This window comes from Ranitomeya variabilis, chromosome 2 (genome assembly GCF_051348905.1).
Source record: "Ranitomeya variabilis isolate aRanVar5 chromosome 2, aRanVar5.hap1, whole genome shotgun sequence".
Classification (NCBI taxonomy): Eukaryota; Metazoa; Chordata; class Amphibia; order Anura; family Dendrobatidae; genus Ranitomeya; species Ranitomeya variabilis.
The window spans coordinates 818,894,424-818,914,610 of NC_135233.1; the positions used below are offsets into that span (position 1 = coordinate 818,894,424).

The 20,187-nt window shown below is 40.3% G+C and overlaps 1 protein-coding gene across 1 annotated transcript in view; it reads left to right on the forward strand.

Moving 5' to 3' along the window:
- The window catches only part of DST (dystonin), a 745,723-nt gene that overhangs the window by 678,247 nt on the left and 47,289 nt on the right, over nt 1-20,187 (forward strand). Inside the window, exons 65-76 of the mRNA XM_077290007.1 lie at nt 899-1,225; nt 2,641-2,725; nt 3,279-3,520; nt 3,636-3,842; nt 8,635-8,754; nt 8,837-8,944; nt 11,098-11,316; nt 13,397-13,600; nt 15,050-15,281; nt 15,879-16,105; nt 18,922-19,044; nt 19,279-19,380. Of these exons, the coding sequence (XP_077146122.1) occupies nt 899-1,225; nt 2,641-2,725; nt 3,279-3,520; nt 3,636-3,842; nt 8,635-8,754; nt 8,837-8,944; nt 11,098-11,316; nt 13,397-13,600; nt 15,050-15,281; nt 15,879-16,105; nt 18,922-19,044; nt 19,279-19,380 (2,196 nt within the window). The remainder of the gene's footprint in view (nt 1-898; nt 1,226-2,640; nt 2,726-3,278; nt 3,521-3,635; nt 3,843-8,634; nt 8,755-8,836; nt 8,945-11,097; nt 11,317-13,396; nt 13,601-15,049; nt 15,282-15,878; nt 16,106-18,921; nt 19,045-19,278; nt 19,381-20,187) is intronic.

Genomic DNA, 20,187 nt, shown 5'->3' on the forward strand with positions numbered 1-20,187 from the left:
ATAAAAATAGCCACCCATCAACAACTTTGGACTCTCTGGCCATGTTAAAAGACAACTTTTTTGATCGTATTTTCCCCAATATAAGAATATGTGGCATACAGTAGTTGAGCTGTCTTCAGACAAGTACAGTTAGTGGATACAATTATATGGCCAGAAGGAACTCTATAATACTTCCGTAATATTGTCTATGGATCCCATGTAGCCAGGCACATATTTTGTCTTTTCCAACCCTAAAATGAGATCCACTATTTCATGTAAATTGTGTACCCTCTTGCACTCCTAATCATGAGTTGAGGGGACTGGTTCCTTCCCTTTCAACTACCCATATATAAAATGGCTGCTTTCTACAACAGATAACCTTCAGATCATTTGTAAATTTGGCAAAAAATTGTAGTTTGGAGAGGCCAGATTTGGCAATTAAGTACATATTACAAAATGAAAGGACCCTATATATTCTCATGACTCCTCAGGGTCCACATTCATATGCATAGGTCCAATGCAAGCGAATCAGGAACCATGTATAATTCTATATATTTGTACATTAGAGGAATTTCCATTTCAGAAATGAAAATTCATCTCTATATTGTGATAACAAAGTTACAGCATAATTTTGGTACTCTGGTTGGTCTTAATGTGCTCAAGAACTTCTATGTCTTCATAACTAACAAACTTTGCTCGTTCCCCTCCCAGATTTTCTTCTGCTGAAGAATTTTAATCCCCTGTGCTGTCTGTTTGATTTCACTAAGCTAAACGTGAAGCTCCTTCTTTTCTTTCTCCCCTCCTGATGAAACTAACAACCTTGCTGACTGAATTTTTGATTCTCCGTTTGCATTATTTCTTTTGGCCATATTCTCTTTGTTTTATATATGTTTTATTTCATTTTCATCCCCTCATTCAGGCATTACAGGACGAGATTACAGCTCGTAACACCATCTTGCACCAATCTCTGAGCATTGGCCAGTCTTTAAAAGCCTTAAGCTCCAGGGAAGAGAAGGAAATGGTTCAGGAAAAATTAGATATTTGCCAAACCCGATTCATGGAGGTCCAGGAGAGAAGTAGCAGGAGAGGAGAACTTCTGCATCAGGCTCACTGCAATGCTCAGATATTTGGGGATGATGAAGTTGAGCTAATGAACTGGCTGACTGAAGTACATGACAAGCTGAGCAAACTATCTGTCCAAGATCACAGTACAGATGTACTCACAAGACAACACACTGAGCTGCTGGTATTTTCTGTTTGTTATTTTAGTTTCCCCATCATGTTCATGTGTTTTTATTTTATTATTTTATGACCATAGACTTTTTGAATCCAAAAAAATGTTGGGAAAAGAAATGGGTAATCTATACTATGTATTTCTGAAATGTATGCTCTATGTGCTTCCGGATTAATAGAATTAATGTGAATATTATCCAAAAACTCTCTGCATCAGCTAGTTAGGTGGCTATCTACAACTCAATGTATGCAGCTGATGTGTGTGTGTGTGTGGACAAGTTGTAATTTTGATTGACTCCATTTACTTCACTATATAATGTATAGCAGAATTGATGATTTCCTATGAACACTGGCCACGGGCAGACCCCCAGCTGTCATGACAACCCATCGGCACCCCGCAGTCACGTCTCGGGCGCGCCGATGTAATTGCGGAATGACGTTCACCCCTGTCGACCCTTGTTAAATCCTGCTGTAAATCTCTGATTTAACAGGTTAACAGTCACAGGCGGAGCACCGCTCCACCCATAGTGGTTAAAGGCGTATGATGGCTGATTAAATCTGCTGTCATGTGCTGGCAAAGATGCAGGCTCAGTGTGTGAGTCCACATCAAAGGCAATGTGCCAACACATGATGTAAATATACATCATATGTTGTGAAGAGGTTAACAAGTCTGGACTCTCTGCATGTTCCAGTGCAGAGTTATAAGGGTAACTATAAAATAAAATTGGCCCTGATTTATCAAGACTCCTAATGAATCATTAGCGTCTAACGAATGTACTGCGCCTCCACGTGTGCCTCACCATAAAGCTGCTAGAATGAAATTTGTGTAGTAGGGAACGCCGCCACTCATCATGAATTTGAGAAACGGCAGTCGCCACGACCTTGTACTGCCCTAGGTGTATAGGAGCAAAGCAAAAATCGAGTTAGAACGCCAGTAGTTGCAAAATTTTAGCACAGCATTTAGTTTTGCCCAAATTTTATAACCTTTCAAAGCTTTTTACCCCAAAAAGCTGGCACTAAAGGTTTTGTACTTAGCGCTACTAAAGGTAGTGTTTTACTACTTCATGATAAGTATTGTGTATGTAATATAGGATGGAGAAGAATGAAAACGCTGTTTTCCCCTTAATCAAAACTTATTTCCTATCTACTGTATGGTTAATATGTGTGTGTTCATTTGGGGTCTGACCTCTGGAACCTCACCAATCACAAAGATTAGTGTCTTCGAGTTCCATGTGTGAATGAAACGATGGCCACGCTGCACACTACTTCTTCACACCATCGATTTGCAGACACCTGTTGTTGTAATTGGTGGGGGTCCCAATGTTCTATTCCGACCAATAGCACACTTATCACCTATTCAGTGGATTGGAAAATGTTTTGGTTTATAGTAAAATTCATCGGAGCTGATAATTTTTTTTCTCCCTATAGCTCCTTCAGGAAGACATAATGTTGAGAAAACAAAATGTTGATCAGGCCATTCAAAATGGATTAGAGCTACTCAAACATACCACTGGTAAGTGTTATTGTTGAACCGGTATGGTAAGGCCTATAAAACTGGTGTTAGAGTATGTAGCATGGTGCACAAAACCAGGGGTCTTCATTTTGGGTATGGGAGAGTTATGAGCCTATAGAGCCATGTTTCTCAACTCCAGTCCTCAAGACCCACCAACAGGTCATGTTTTCAGGATTTCCTTACTATTGCACAGGTGATAATTTAATTACCTGCTCAAGCATTAATTCCATCACCTGGGCAATACTAAGGAAATCCTGAAAACATGACCTGTTGGTGGGTCTTGAGGATTGGAGTTGAGAAACACTGCTATAGAGGAAGCTGGTTTGTCCGAACTAAGAAGAAGCTGCAACCCTAGAACTTACAAATGTACCATCTCATCTTAGAGCTCCTAACTGGATTTTCGAAAAGGACCTTTAATTTTGTAATCATTCCTCGTTCTTATAGATTAAATATATATGGCTAGTTTTTGATATAGGATAGCACACAGTAGATATGGTTTTAAGGGACATCGGGTTATAATATATAAAACATGTATTTTCTTTTTTCTACTTAGGTGATGAAGTTGTCATTATTCAGGAAAAATTGGATGGAATAAAATCTAGATATTCTGAAATCACAAAGCTAGGCTCCGATGTTTCTAATGTGTTAGAACAGGCCTTAAACCTTGCTACACAGTTCCATTCATCGCATGACCAATTGGGTAGGTGGCTGGACAAAGTTGAGATAGAACTGAAGAGTTATGAAACAGAAGACCAAAAATCGGAGGAAATCAATGCTGCACAGCAGAGAAAGAAGGTAAAACACACCAGACGTTTATTTCCAATGACCAGAACCCTATAGTCATCATAGAGAAAATCTTAGATCCACACCTGTTGACCACGCAATATATATGTTCTTTATTCTTTTTAAGGAACTACAGTTAGAGGCCAGGACTTATAAGGCATTGCTGGACTCCTTGAATGATGTTAGCAGCTCTTTGCTAGAGTTAGTGCCTTGGAGAGCAAGAGGAGGCCTTGACAGAATGGTAACAGAAGACAATGAGCGCTACAGATCAGTAAGCGACACCCTAACACAAATGGTGGAAGAGATAGATGCTGCCAGATTACGATCTCAGCAGGTATAGAAAACTATTGATTCTTCTGGACTAGAACAAATGTTTAAAAAATAATGTTTCTGCTGATTTGATATGCACAAAACACAAAGCAGAGCTTGAAAAGAATTCTAGTGTGTGTGAGATATTTAGACGCAGGGAATAGCTAATCTGTGTATTGTGAGCACCAACCATCTGGTTTCATTGTTCACAGAGCATCCTAAGATAGCATGCCTTCCCAGATAAAGAAATAAGAAAGATAGCAGCTATGGTATACTGCTATGTACCATCCTGCTAATCTCATATTAGAAATACTTAGGCCGCTTCCATTAAACTTGCCAAGGCTTTTACAAAGGTTTCACTTGACAGGAATGGGATTAAGATCGCAAAGCACCTGTTTACCTTGATTAATCCATCATAATTCATAATTCCAGTCTCTCGATATTGTACATTTAATTAAGAGATTTATTTGATGCTTGTTTTGAAATGATTGGCCTTAGGTAATGGTTTATTGTTTTTAATTGCTTATTGGATACTTTCTTTAATCATCGTAAGCATTCAATGGAAGAAATAAAAATGTACTTAAATCACAGATATCATTACATTTAGGATATATAGGAATTTGATAGGAATGATATGGGATTAGAGGAGGTGTTGGGAATATTTTGGGTTTATGTTCTTGTTTATGTTGCGCCATATTATGCTGTTCAGCCTGTTAGGAGAACATGCAATTTCATTGAACAGGCAATATTTAAAAAATTTGTTTGTTTTTTTAGCTTCAGTTTAGAAACTAAAAGGGAACCTGTCACTTGAAAAACCACTTAACCTGCAGATGTTGGGTCAATCTGCAGGTTAATAGCATTGTGAACCTGCCCGTCACCGGCACTTAGAGCCCCGCTGCCGGGAGGGAATGAACATTCGGCTTTCAGTCACGGGACCGGCGCGGGTTGAGTCACCGCTCTGTGTATAGATAACAGCAGCTGTAACCACACCCCTCTGACTGAGAGCTGGCTCTCATTCTGAGCCGCTGTCATTTTTTTCACGTGACAGGTTCCCTTTAAATTATAACCATTATTTCACATAGAAATATGAAGAGCACAGCACTCTTCATATTATCGTTGTGGAGCCCGGTTGGCAGAACTGTGAACCTTAGAAGTACGGTACCTCTCTTCCTCCTTAGTATTCGTCTATACTGAAACACCGTGGAGTGTAAATTGGGGAAAGGACCGCTCTCCAGTGATGTTTGCCAGCCCTCCTATCTGCAGCTCTGCTCACTGAGACAAAGGGCTTATTTTAGGTTCGAGGAACAGGTGCACTGCAGAGGGGATATCCCCCAATTATACATCCATACTCAGCCGGAACTGAGCTGTGTACGGATGGAATATTGCTACACACAGGAATAAAAGGAAGGGACAGGAAAAGCAATGATGGAGCAGCATAAGGCATGAAGGAGAGAATCAGGTAATACATTATACCACAAAGTGCTTTAAAGTAGATAGATTTGTGTTATTTAGTAAAAATCCACTCTTTTTAAAGGGAGTAATGAGATTGATGCTGCTTGAACCACATGCAGCGCGAGCTGTGTTATTGCAGTCATGTATGTCTGCCTCTGAAATGCTGCTACCTTATGCTGGGCACTGATGATGCTGTTAGTGGGCTTCTCCCCACTCCCCTTGTGCCCACACACAATGGGAGAGACCTGTCAGTCTAGAGGAGTAGGCTAGAGAGGAGATGCAGGGAGCTACTTCTGACTAGTCATCCTTGATGTGTAGATCCTGGCTGGGTTTTCATGGCATGTTTTGTCTGACACTTTGCAGCAGTTCAGAGTAAAATGTATATGGCAGCAATAACGCACCCAGACTCTAGATTCATTTTGCCCACACCACGAGCAGCCCGAACAATGTCAGGTTCCCTTTAAGGCAAATCATTCTACATGTATTATTGTCTACAGAATCAAATATTTGCAATAGATGTATAATTTAGTTCCCATGACAGGTATCTCCTTTCTCTGGGTTCACCTCTGATTTAGAGAATGGGGTTCTGCAAAGCCCCATCTGTATGGAGCAGAGATCAAGCATGTGAACCTTTGCCCCAGTCACTGTCTATGAGAATGCAAGAGAAACTGCTATATTCACCTATCTTGGGCAGTTCTATAGATAATGAATGGAACCGAGATGTAAAAGCTCAACCTCCTCCATTTACACCCCCAGCGATCAGCAAGCTGTCCCTTATATATTACTTAGAAATACCTTTCTTGATGAAAAATCAATCTTTAATATGCTTTCCTAAATTGTTTGTTATAGTAAATGCTTGTATTCTTCATTAAATAACATTTCAGGGACATCTGCTCTGATAACTCTGTGTTTTCTCTGTTATCCCTCCCAGAAATTCATGATCAAAATGGCCACTGGGTGTTACTCTTCATCTCTTAGATGGCTGTATATAGCTACACCTCCAAAGGGGCGTGTCCCTGCACAGTCATATCCTGTCCGCACCGATTGGGCAGCAGAGTTCGTAGGGACACACCCCCAACTGGTGACACCCAGCTGTCAATTTATTCATAAATTCCATAGGAAGGGCAGGGAACAGCACAAACGGGTATAAGAAAAGGTACTTCAGAGCAGTTTTCATGGGAAATAGTTATTTAGAAAATCATGCCAGATGCACTGACGCGCGCTTTGTTCTAATTGTTAGATGATTTACAATAACTTTGTTTGCAGCTCAAGCGAATGTTCAACTACTAATACATTCAAAGAAAAGCAGCCAGGGTTAAAATAAGAATGACATCCATCACACTGTCACAGTGAGCTTTGATGTTTGTCAGAAAGAAAAGCATTATTGTCAGAAAGACTCAGATTACACCCCTGACTGGAGATACAAGCTGAATGACATCTCCTTGAAGGACCACGATCACAGGAGAGCTTTCATCTCTTAGTCCGAGTCCTCGAGATTGTACTTGTTCTGCTGTCTGCAATGTCACAGTGAAAGGAGTCTTCATGTTCAGCAGATTCACACTTATTGGAGTCTTTGTACAGTAATATTCAGAAACTAGATGTGATCATTCGCCCAGTGTCCACATAAGAGTAGAGGAGCGAATGATTGTTCTCTGTCACATTTAATTACTTTTTTAATATCAGACTTATAAATTTGGACTGGGAACGATTTATTATGTAAATGAAATATTAATAACATTAAAGGGGTATAACGTCTGTCGGATTGTCGCAGATTTTCCAAGTTAGACTATAATGCTCATGCTATAAGCATATTGCTACATCAGTTGCATTGAAGCCCACTGAAGAGATTGATGAGTTCTTGTTGTCTCCTTTAATGATGAACCTTTAAAATTGTCCTAAGACTGGAGGTTCATTATATACAGCCAGTATCGCCGCACTAAATGGATATAGGTTTTGATCAGGAGATTTGCTTTTATTTGAAAAACAGCACCTCTCATGTCCATGGGCCATGTCTGGTATTGCAGCTGAGGCCGCTCATTTGAACTATTTTTAGTTTGGGCTGAGCTGTAACTATTGATAGAGCTGATAGACAGAAGTAAAACAGTTTTAAAGAAAAAAAAGGATGTGCATCCCATTTATAAAGGAGCAGTATGAAGTTCATACTTTAAAGAGAATCTGTCAGCAGATTTGCTATGTAGTCTGAGAATAGCATGATGTTGGGGCAGAGACCTTGATTACAGTGATGTGTGGTCAGAATGCTGATCCCTGTGTAACTCCGCCCACATCACTGATTGGCAGCTTCCTGTGTTCACTGTCAAGCTGCCAATCGGGGGTAGGGGCGGGGCTACACAGATTAGCCTGACTGACCTGCACATTAGGCCTTGTCCTTTAGTGATAATCTCCTGCTGATAAAACACTGGTTGTATTGAAACTACAGCACACAGCCTAAAAATTGACACATCCCTGGAATTAAAGTCTCTGCTCCTACATTATGCTGCTTTCAGAAAAAATATCAGAAACTTGCTGAGATTCCCTTTAACCCCAGTGCACATTATCCCCTTCTCTCCCCATGACGTAAGCAGTACATCCTAGGATTGTATAGAGTTTGCGGGTGTATTGAGTGACAAGAAGAGCTAAGCCAGGGGCCCATTGTGTTAAACAGCCTGCACCTGTCTGTGACAGCAGCGATCAGAGCTAGCTCAAAATGCTGCTGTTTAACCACTAAAGGAGAACCTGTCATCAAGTTGTCACATCCCTAGCTAATGGCGTGCAAGTAAAGAGCCATTAATCCTTATTGATGTTCTTCGTCCCAGAAAACCGTTCAGATTATGCTAATCACACTCCGATCAGAGTTTGATCAGAATGGGATCTGTTTTTCTCGGATGTGGAAAACAGAAAAAACAATTCTGTGTGCAATCCGCTGTTTTAATGGACCCAACCTAAGGTCGTGTGCACGAACCCATAATGTATATTCACCCAAAGCATCTGAATTAATGCAGTGCATAGGGAAAATCCCACATCATAGTCTGCTACAGATGACGTACCTTTGTCAAGAACTAGCCACATTTTTCAGGTCTGGAATAGTGATATTTGTATCAAATATTTTCCTTATTTGTATATTTGCACTTTATCTGTTTTTTAAAATGCCAGATATAATTTTACACACTGTTGATACAATTGGAAGGTGTCGAAAAGACATTGATCTTGTGTGTTACATTTGCACCATGCTATGCCGAGTGTCTGGATTTCAAGCCTCTGGCTTGGTGACAACACTGTTCTTGTAATGAAATGTGTTGTTACTTTGTAGCCATGTAGAAAGTCTTATTGCAGTATTGGGTGATATAATCACATTTCTATGGTTCCAGTTCTCGCAGGCTGTGGGCGCGGAGCTTACATGGATTGAGGGTACTAAAAATAAAATGTCGGCTCTAGGTCACATTAGGCTTGAACAAGACCAGACCATGGCTCAGCTACAAGTTCAAAAGGTAATGAAATGTCCTTAGGATTTAGTCGTAGACCAAAGTGGAAGTATATTATAGGAACTGATGAACATTTTTCTTTTTACAGGGATTCACTATGGAGCTCTTGAGACACAAGGATACAATAGATGAACTAGTCAAATCAGGACAGGACATAGTGAGCGCTTTCAACGAGGAGGAGAAGCAAACAATGTTGGTATGTTCCGTTCTGAAAGAGTGAATATTCATTCTCTCATGTTACTTTTCATATTCTCACTCATCTAGTGTGCATGTGATACTTGTAAATTCACTTTAATTCAAAATTATCCCTCTGACCAGTGCACCCTATTGATGGCACAGACTTGGACGTGATAATGGGACCTACCACAGAGAAGGTCCAGAAAAGCTATCCCAGTTTTCCTGTGCTTCTTAGTTATAATCTTTCTACTAATGTGAATATTTCTTGGTAGGCAATCCAAATACATGGCAGTTACCCAGTAATCATCTTTTGTCACTGGTGGTTTAATAATCTACCGGTAATCATTCTTCCATTACTATAATAGAAATCAGCCCTACGTATAGTGACTTAATGATGAGATTTTGATACGTGTGTGTTACACACAGCAGCCGGACAGTTTAGACAAAGCTGTAGGGGAAGGGATTAAGCAGCAGCCAGAGCCAATTCTAAAACATGGGGCGCATCCAAGACTACCTCAGGCTCCTTGTTGGTAGGCTGTATGAACCCTGCCTAATAGAGATAAGCAGCAGCAACATTGTTACTAATCGACATAGAATTTTTGAGCTTTGTATTGGACAGTCAACTTAACCAGTGATTAAGCAAAGTTTAACCAATAATATTCTAAACCATTACATATGTGTGCGAAAATCACTAGATTTAGCATCTAAGGGGTAATGTTTCTCCTTGTGGAGAGTGACATGCCTGACATGTCAGTGTAAGACTTGTACACCGTACAATGCGCCTACCCTAACTCACATGACAAGTCTAGTTAAAGGGTCGATATTGACTTTATAGGATTGCTGCTTCCAATAGGTGGCACTAGAGGTCATGTCCTCTTCCTGTCTCCAGAGGCAATTTGCGTATTAGATTTAGTTTTAAACATAATTAGCACCCCTATTATAATGGCTGATCTGCTGCTTACGGGCCTTTCTCACCAGAATTTTAGCATTTCAACAGACTACAGGATGAAAAGAATCTAATACACAAAATCACAATATTGAGAGATTGTGAAATTTTGGTTATAGAAATGCCATCAGCTGACCACTAATGTTTCATGCATAAATTATCTCATGCCAAAAATCAACTCTTCAAATACAGGTCAATTGTGAGTAAGGGTCCAGCCATGTACGCTTAAAATCAGTATTTTAAAATGTCTTGTAATGCATATGGACTAGAGTTAAAGGGGTATTTCCATGTCTCTTTCCTCATGTGCAGGCATTGCAGTTGCTTAGTTATCCTTGGTTACGTCCACTGATAAAGTGACAGTTACTTAGCTAGTTGCTAGTTGTCGTAACCATGGATACCTAAGGTCCTGCAATGCCTGCACATGAGGAAAGAGACATACTGAATCAGAAAACCTATTCTAAATTTCTAATTGGATGTATTTGCTAATATTATTATTATTACACCTACTACATATTGGTTTAGAATCTTGGAGATGGGACTACCCCTTTAAGCTACAGTTGGGTCATAACGTGGCGCGGCTTATTTAACTCAAGATGTTCCCGAGATGCCAGGCTAAGGACGCTGGCCACAAAAGTGAAGACTCTCCTGGTTTGGCTGTATCTGAGCATTGGACTGAATGCCAGACCAGGGCAACCCAAATTTGTTCCCTATAGTATGACCTGGAGGGTCCTGTGAATCGACTCTCTAAATTTGAGCTTTTCTAGAGAGCCTGGATTGTCTTGGATGTTTCATCTCCAGCATTTGCCTATGAATGTTACAATAAATGAACCTTGTGAAGCTATTACAAAGCGGCCAAAAAACTATCACACAAACATTTCATTCCAGCTCCTTAATTCTGATAGTTGTGATGCACTCAATGAAGTGTTGACTTTCTGTCAATTCTGATTATCAGATGAAATCATATGAGATATTAAACTATTTTATGGTAGGCCACATGTTAATAAGATGCATGTGAAAGACCATGCCAGCTACATTTCTACCTGTGATAGCAATCATTGGTGATGAAAATAAAAAGCACTAATGTAGCTTAGCTGCTTTGCTTTATTGGAAAGGATAGACTCAAAAACATGACATACTGATATCATATTACAGTAGGGAACATCTAATGTATCTAGCACAGGTTTCTGGTATAACGGTTATCTTTGTATCTGTATCAATTTCTAAAGAAAAGGCTAACAAACCTGATGAAGAATTACGACAACATCTGCCACTTGAATGCTGAAAGAAACCTTCAGCTGGAACGAGCCGTGTCCTTGGTGAACCAGTTCTGGGAAACTTATGAAGAACTGTGGCCGTGGTTGGCCGAGACAGAGAAAGGAATATCAGAACTGCCACCACCCGCTCTAGATTATGACACATTAAAGGAGCAACAAGAGGATATTCGGGTAAGAACTGATACCAGAGATGTGGGGAGTTTTTACAGATACAATGTTAGCAAGAAATCATTTCATCTTATTGAAAACGATAATAAATAATTAGTTTTTGGATTAATTTATTAATATGCATTCTTTTCTTCTCTTCATTGAGGGAATGGGACGCTTGACTTTTAAATGGAATCTGTCAGCAGGTTTTTTGATATGTAATCTGTGAGAAGCGTAATGTAGGAGCAGTGACCCTGATTACAGCGATGTGTCACTTAATGGGCTTTGTTTTGCTATTCCAATACAACCAGTGTTTTATGAGCAGGAGATTATCACTGCAGGATCGCTTGAAATATGCAGTCTTGTCCAATCATGCCTCCATCCCTGATTAGCAGCTCTGTCGCTGTACAGTGTACACAGAAAGCTGTGGTGTGGGCTGGGTTATATACAGCTCCACAACGGAGCTCTGCTCAATCAGCGGCAGAGAAAGCTGTAACAGATCGCTCAGTGCGCATAGGTAGCCATTGTTCTCCATAGCGCATGTCCCATTTACACAGGATGATCTGCTGAAAATGATGAACCAAAAAATCATTTCACCCAACGAGCAAGCTTTCTGCTTGTTCATCGGGTAAACGGCGGCTGGTTTACACTACACAATTATCATGAAACAAGCATAGCTAGGGACTATGGTTCACGATAATTGTGCAGTGAATGGCTGTTCACTCCTCCACCTTGTGTATACTGTCTTTAGTTTTCATACAGGCTGAGAAATGAAATACTTACTTTCTATCAGTCTGTTGTTAGGTCGGTTTGCCCAGAGATTTAGCAATCCGGTTTGCCATTGTAGCATAGTATAATAATTGTCACTGATCACCTATTTGTTGTTTTGTTAGATTACGATAGTTTTAGCTGTTATCAGAGTCTACCAGTTCTAGTTACCAGTTCCTCTGCAGGAAAACATAGTCAGTCATCATGTGCTAAACAGTGAGTTGACGTTCTCCGTTTACGTAGGATCTGGACTCTATTGTTACTGTTTTTGTTGATTTCCCTCTGTCGTTCTTGGCAGGACACCATTATTGTAGTTACAGATCCCCATTAGTAAAATGGCAGCAGTGTTCAGCCTGTGTACCTGGTGCAAATCTATGGCAATAACGTCCTCAATGACGAGTAAGACAAAACTATACTATTGTGCTACCAAACTCTGACTCTGCGATCAGTCTGGGCACTTGGCACGCCATCTGGCTGCAGTGAATTAATAAAACATAGAACTATTCAATGTATTAAAAAAGTTCCTTTCTAGTCCTATTTTTATTTTATTTGCACCCATTTTATTAGTATATTTACAAGTTTATTTCTACCCTGTATAATTTTACATTTTCATCACCAGTTGGGGAAAAGTGGGTATCGACTGTGCTCATGGGATGTACTGCGGGCATCACCCCTCGGCTTTGCACCATAACTCCAGCATGGCATAGTGAGGATTAAAAAGATGAGAAGTGTTATTTTTTTCTTTCTTTTTTTTTTTTTAACACTTGCTGTTGGTTTGTCCAAGTTTTTTTTAAGCATTTACTACTATTTCACTTGCCTCCTTTTCAGCAAGCAGAAAGAAAACAGATCTTATAACACTGCCGATCCTATTCAAATAAATGGGTCCTTTACTGGAATATTTTATTTCCATTTTTATGATCCCAAATACTGAACATGTGAATAGAACCAAAGAGTACTAGGAAAAGCTACACCTCAGCCCTGCTGCCAGTTAACAACTGCTGATAAATGGTGGCCTGTGTATTTATTAGAACATATTGACAATTCTTTTGATCAGACTGTATTGTTACGTTATTATTTGATAAGCCAGTGGGCTTATAGAGATGATGTGTTCATTGCAGAATTATGTAAACTTTGCTTTTCTATGCCCATTCTGCTTAATCTCACGTAATAAATGTAGTGACCTATACTCGTAGTTATCCTGCGTGCACCATTAGACCTCTTCTCAGAGAGCTCTTGTTTAGATTTCTTTGCCAGCTGGTACATTACGAGTGTATAAACCAGACATGTTGGGAGTTTGGTTCTAAAACATTATTAACTAGTTTGTATTTTGTCTTAGCAACTCCGGGAACTGATTGCTGAACACAAGCCTCATATAGATAAGATGAACAAAACCGGGCCCCAGCTGCTGGAACTCAGCCCTGAAGAAGGGTTCTTCATCCAGGAGAAATATGTAACAGCCGATACTCTATATAGCGACATTAAGGAGGTTGTCAAGAAACGTGCGATCGCTTTGGAGGAAGCTATTTCTCAGTCCTCACAGGTACTACATTTCAATTCCCAGCTTTCAGCATAGAAAACAAGAGGACAAAAACAGCAAACAAAATGCATCATGCCAATGATTCAGTAAGCAATAATGTTTGAAAAGTCATATCTATGAAGGCCATTTTACTGACACAAGCATTTTTCATTTGTGCCAGTAAATATGCAACACAGTAATTCAAGGGTATGGCATTTACTGATAAGGCTACAGCACTCTTACTAAGTCTTCACCTTGTTGTACCATGTTGGGCCAGTTTCAGACATCCGATATTCATGTTCCGAGTATGGGCCACGATGTCCCGACAGGCCATTGGTCTCCTGACCCCGAACTCAACAGCCTATGCCTATGAGACTGAGTCGAGATCGAGAGACCTGTGGCTGGTTGGGACATCATGGTCTGTACTGTGAATGTTGGACTGTGACTCTGGCATTGTGAGACCAATATTTGACAGGCTGAAAAGCATTAGTTCAGTATATTTAAAGCCTTGAGCATACATTGGGGAGAATTCTGTAGTCATAAAGGGGTTTTCTGATTTCAACAATCTTGATTGGTTAGAAGGATATCTTGATAATAAGCTGATTCCAAAGTGTCCTACTTCTTAAACCCACCCCACCCCGTGATCATCTGTAAGCTGAATGAGAGCCTGGCCATGAGTGTTTCATTCCCTGCAGCATCGCCACAGAAGAAACTAAAGATTACACAGTTCCCCTTCAGACCAACGAGTCCATCTATGTTACACAAGACACACCAGGTCGTCCATAGATGCAACATGTGAATCACTCCATGCTTTGCCCTTTGAGATATGGGACCTGAACAGAGCACATTCTCTAGTAACCTGAAATTTCCTTATGGAATGTATAAAAAATATAAATGTTCTAAATTCGGCAACCCCTTTTAAGGAGACAACTGGATAAACTCAAAATAAAATAATGAAACGTATTCTGAGATTGATCGTTAAACATATGAGATGCTCATCACAGTATTTGACACATAACAGCTGTAAAACTGAGTTTCAAAACTTAAAATAAAGCACACCTCTATGCAACTTTATTTTACTCCGTACTTTTTGTAGTAGTGTTCGATGGTCTTATTGGTGTAGATAATTGGATTGCTATCAGTCCGCAGTCTTGTAATGTCTTCATTATGACATTTCTTTCTCACCTTTCATTATGATTGCCTGGCTAATATTACTGTACAATATATGAATTGAAGTTCCTCATGTATTTGAAGAGTGACATGGGTTTTCTCAGTCTCTGGTTGGAATGAGAATTGTGTCCCACAATTACTATGTACAGTATCTGTGACTGATAACCCTACCTCTCACTACATGACTACCGCTGTAGATGAAAAAACGATGTAAAGTATAAATGTAGGAAAAATATAAAGAATTAATGAGGATTAATATTGGACCTGCCTTGTATTTGCATGGCCTTGCTATTTGTTTTCTAGTTCCATGACAAGATTGATCCAACACTTGAAAGCCTGCAACGTATAGCTGAACGCCTGAGGCAGCCGCCTTCAATCTCCGCTGAGTGTGAGAAGATCAGAGAACAGATAAGCGAAAATAAAAACGTTTCTGTCGAGCTTGAAAAGCTTCAGCCTGTCTATGAAACACTCAAGATGCGGGGAGAGGAAATGATTGCTCGCTCAGAAGGTGCTGATAAGGACATCTCGGCCAAAGGTAATCCATTGTAGAAGACCGCAACCATTGTTATCACTCCATGAATGGGAAACGGGACAGTCTTCTGAATGCTTATCATGAGAAAAGTTATATTTCATGACTCTCTTTGAAATATCTTTATGAAATGTTATTTGGCAAGATAGAGTTGGTGCTATTCTTTATTTTTTCTTTATTTTTTTTTATATAGCGCTAACATATTCCGCAGCGCTTTACAGTTTGTACACATTATCATCACTGTCCCCGATGGGGCTCACAATCTAAATTCCCTATCAGTATGTCTTTGGAATGTGGGAGGAAACCGGAGTACCCGGAGGAAACCAATGCAAACACGGAGAGAACATACAAACTCTTTGCAGATGTTGTCCTGGGTGGGATTAGAACCCAGGACTCCAGCGCTGCAAGGCTGCAGTGCTAACCACTGCGCCACCGTGCTGCCCACGGTGCTATGATTTGGGATGTCAGAATTTGAGTCATTAAGGCCTAATTGCACTTTTATTTTCATCCACGGTAATATATAAACTATGAACAGGTCTGATTTAATTGCAAATGAATCTGATCATAGACGAAGCCGCTTATAAATTGTGTTTTCTTCTCCAGCTGTTCAAGATAAGCTTGACCAAATGGTCTTCATCTGGGAGGACATCCAGGCCTTGACAGAGGAAAGGGAGGCTCAGTTGTTGGATGTGATGGAGCTGGCAGAGAAATTTTGGTGTGATCACATTGCATTATTAGCTACGATAAAAGACACCCAAGAATTTATCCATGAACTGGATGAACCTGGAGTTGATCCCTCTGTTGTGAAACAACAACAGGAGGCAGCAGAGGTGAGGAGACTGAGAAAACCTTATAAACGAGTGGTCACAATAAGAGGCGTGCAGGCATAATTCATAGCAGTGAGGTGACTGAGAAAGCCTTATAAACGAGTGGTCACAATAAGAGGCATGCAGGTGAAATTCATAGCAGTGAGGGGACTGAGAAAAGCTTATATAGTGGGTACGGAAAGTATTCATACATCTTTTTTTCACTATTTGTTTCATTGCAGCCATTTGGTAAATTCGAAAAAGTTCATTTTTTTCATTAATGTACACTCTGCACCCCATCTTGACTGAAAAAAACAAAAATGTAGTAATTTTTGCAGATTTATTAAAAAAGAAAAACTGAAATATCACATGGTCATAAGTATTCAGACCCTTTGCTCAGTATTGAGTAGAATCACCCTTTTGAGCTAGTACAGCCATGAGTCTTCTTGGGAATGATGCAACAAGTTTTTCACACCTGGATTTGGGGATCCTCTGCCAATCTTCCTTGCAGATCCTCTCCAGTTCCGTCAGGTTGGATGGTGAACGTTGGTGGACATTTATTTCTCTCCAGAGATGCTCAATTGGGTTTAGGTCAGGGCTCTGGCTGGGCCAGTGAAGAATGGTCACAGAGTTGTTCTGAAGTCACTCCTTTGTTATTTTAGCTGTATGCTTAGGGTCATTGTCTTGTTGGAAGGTGAACCTTCGGCCAAGTCTGAGGTCCAGAGCACTCTGGAAGAGGTTTTCATCCAGGATATCTCTGTACTTGGCCACATTAATGTTTTCTTCAATTACAGCCAGTCGTCTTGTCCCTGCAGCTGAAAACACCCCCATAGCATGCTGCTGCCACCACAATGTTTCACTGTTGGGATTGTATTGTGCAGGTGATGAGCAGTGCCTGGTTTTCTCCACACATACTGCTTAGTTATCACCAAAAGGTCTATCTTCCTCTCATCAGACCAGAGAATCTTATTTCTCATAGTCTGGGAGTCCTTCATGTGTGTTTTAGCAAACTCTATGGGCTTTCATATGTCTTGCACCGAGGAGAGGCTTCTGTCGGGCCATCTGCCGTAAAGGCCCGACTGGTGGAGGGCTGCAATGATAGTTGACTTTGTGCAACTTTCTCCCATCTCCCTACTGCATCTCTGGAGCTCAGCCACAGTGATCTTGCGGTTCTTCTTTACCTCTCTCACCAAGGCTTTTCTCCCATGATTGCTCAGTTTGGCTGGATGGCCAGGTCTAGGAAGACTTCTGGTGGTCCCAAACTTCTTCCATTTAAGGATTTTGGAGGCCACTGTGCTCTTAGGAACATTGCGTACTACAGAAATTCTGTTGAACCTTGGCCAGATCTGTGCCTTGCCACAATTCTGTATTGAGCTCCTTGGCCAGTTTCTTTGACCTCATGATTCTCATTTGGTCTGACATGCACTGTGAGCTGTGAGGTCTTATATAGACAGGTGTGCGCCTTTCCAAATCAAGTCCTATCAGTTTAACTACACAGAGCTGGACTCCAATGAAGGAGTACAACCATCTCAAGGAGGATCACAAGGAAAGGGATAGCATGTGACTTAAATATAAGTGTTTGAGCAAAGGGTCAGAATACTTAAGTGATATTTCAGTTTTTCTTATTTATTAAATTTGCAAAAATTACTACATTTCTGTTTTATTCAGTCAAGATGTGGTGCATTAATGAGAATTTTTTTTTTAATTTACCAAATGGCTTCAATTAAAAAAGAGTGAAAAATGTAAAGAGGTAAAAATACTTTCTGTACCCACTATAAACTATTAGTTACACACAGTCACAATCAGAGGAATGTGGTCATAAGTCTTAGGCTACTTTCACACTAGCGTCGTGCACTGCACGTTGCTGTGCGTCGTTCTGGAGAAAAAACGCATCCTGCAAAAGTGCTTGCAGGATGCCTTTTTTTCTCCATAGACGTGTATTAGCGACGCATTGCCACACGTCGCAACCGTCGTGCGACGGTTGCATCGTGTTGCGTCGGACCGTCGCCACCAAAAAACGTTACATGTAATGTTTTTTTGTGCGTCGTGAGCGTCTTTTCCGACCGGGCATGCGCGGCCGGAACTCCGCCCCCGCCTCCCCGCACCTCACAATGGGGCAGCGGATGCGATGTAAAACTGCATCCGCTGCCCCCGTTGTGCGGCGCTTTCAACGCTAGCGTCGATGTGCTGCAACGTCGCATAGCGACGTGCAGTGCACGACGCTAGTGTGAAAGTAGCCTTAGAGGTGAGAGGTGAGAATGGCTATACACAGTCCCAATAAGGAGTGCAGTTGTAATTCTTAGAAAATGAAGTGACTGAGTAGGCTTCATAGCAGAATGGTGATACACAGTCACAATAAAAAGAGTGTAGTTGTAATTCCTAGAGGTGAGGATACTAAGGAGACCTTATAAGCTAATGGCTATACACAGTCACAGTCAGTGGAGTTCTGTTGTAAGTCGCAGTGGTCATGTGACTGAGAAAACCTCAGAAGAACTGTGATACAAAGCCACAATAAGAGTGCAGTCGTAATTTACAACAGTGAGGTGACTGAGAAAACCTTATAAACCAATGGCTATACACAGTCTTTAAGACTGTGGTATTAATTTATAGTGTTAAGGTGTCTGAGAAAACCTCTGAAAAGAACAGTGATACAGTCAGTATAAGAGGAGTGCAGTTGTAATTCATAAGAAGAGTCATAAGAATCTATTGAAACTGCATGAACCCTCAGCCGAGCCCAGTGCTCATGTATATTGCCAGTGTTAAGGTGACCTAGACGATTTTTCACATGTGAAGTTACGATTGCATTTTTATATACTGTTATAACATTATTTCTCTTTTAGGCAATTAAAGAAGAGATTGATGGGCTGCAAGAAGAGCTGGATGTGGTCACAGCCCTAGGGTCAGATCTGATAACTGCATGCGGTGACCCTGATAAGCCTGTTGTGAATAAAAATATAGATGAAGTAAGCACTTGATTCATATTTGGGGAATGATTGATACAGATCATATGGATTGATAAGGTTATACTGTAGCCTGCCCTGCAGGAAAAAAGATTCATGTAGCAACAGATTGTGTCCCCAGCAGCATGTCTATGGGTCTCGTATGCCACAGTAACATGTCTGCTTGTAGGGTAAGTATAATAAATACTTTACATATATGTTTATATACATATTCTGCTGTATTGTGTTTATTTCCAGCTAAACTCTGCATGGGAGATGTTGAATAAAACTTGGAAAGATCGAGTAGACAAACTGGATGACGCCATGCAGGCGGCTGTGCAGTATCAGGACGGACTGCAGGTACTGTATAGTACATACATTTTAGACTTGTAGAACATGGACAGTATCAATTATTATTATTTCCTTTACAATTAAAGTTTTATTTTAGGATGTAGTAGAAAGAGAAGGAGGAATGTTACATGATGAATTGAATGCACCATAGTTTAAAAAGTAGTTTACAAAATCTTACCAAATGGTAACAGAAAATAAAAGCTCCATAAAAAGTTAATTATTTTTTAAATATCTTGCTATTGATTAGCCTTGATTTATTGCCTGATTAAACTCAAATCTGTAGGCAGGTTATTACTGGTTACTTCTGTAAAGTTGACGTCATTTCCTCTTAGATCTCTCATACAGCTTAGTTGGCTGTCGACTGAACAATGGTTTGACTGATCAACCGGCCAGCAGCTATCCCAGCAGTCTCTTCCATATACAGAAATGCTTGCTCTGTGTCCTTTATGAGAATCCCTGCCAGACGTCTCTGGTGGTTTTGCTCAGGAAGAACATAAGGATCAGCGGTCCAAAATAAGACATGCTGAATCCTTAAAATGGTTGTTCCACGATCAGAAGTACACTTTAATAAATAGATCTTTAAATAAAAATAAGTTTCACAATTGGGTGTGTTAAAAAAATGTTCTTGTCCAGAGATAATCTTATAAACATGCAATATGCTGAAAAAAAAAGAGTGGACAGCACCTCCAAAAATCATACAATAATCTAAAGCCGCTAGGCAAAATTATATATAACTGAACATGAGGTTCTTAGTTTAACATTCTGATCAGACTGTATGTAGCCCACTGCCACATCATGGCAAACCTCGGTGTGGGT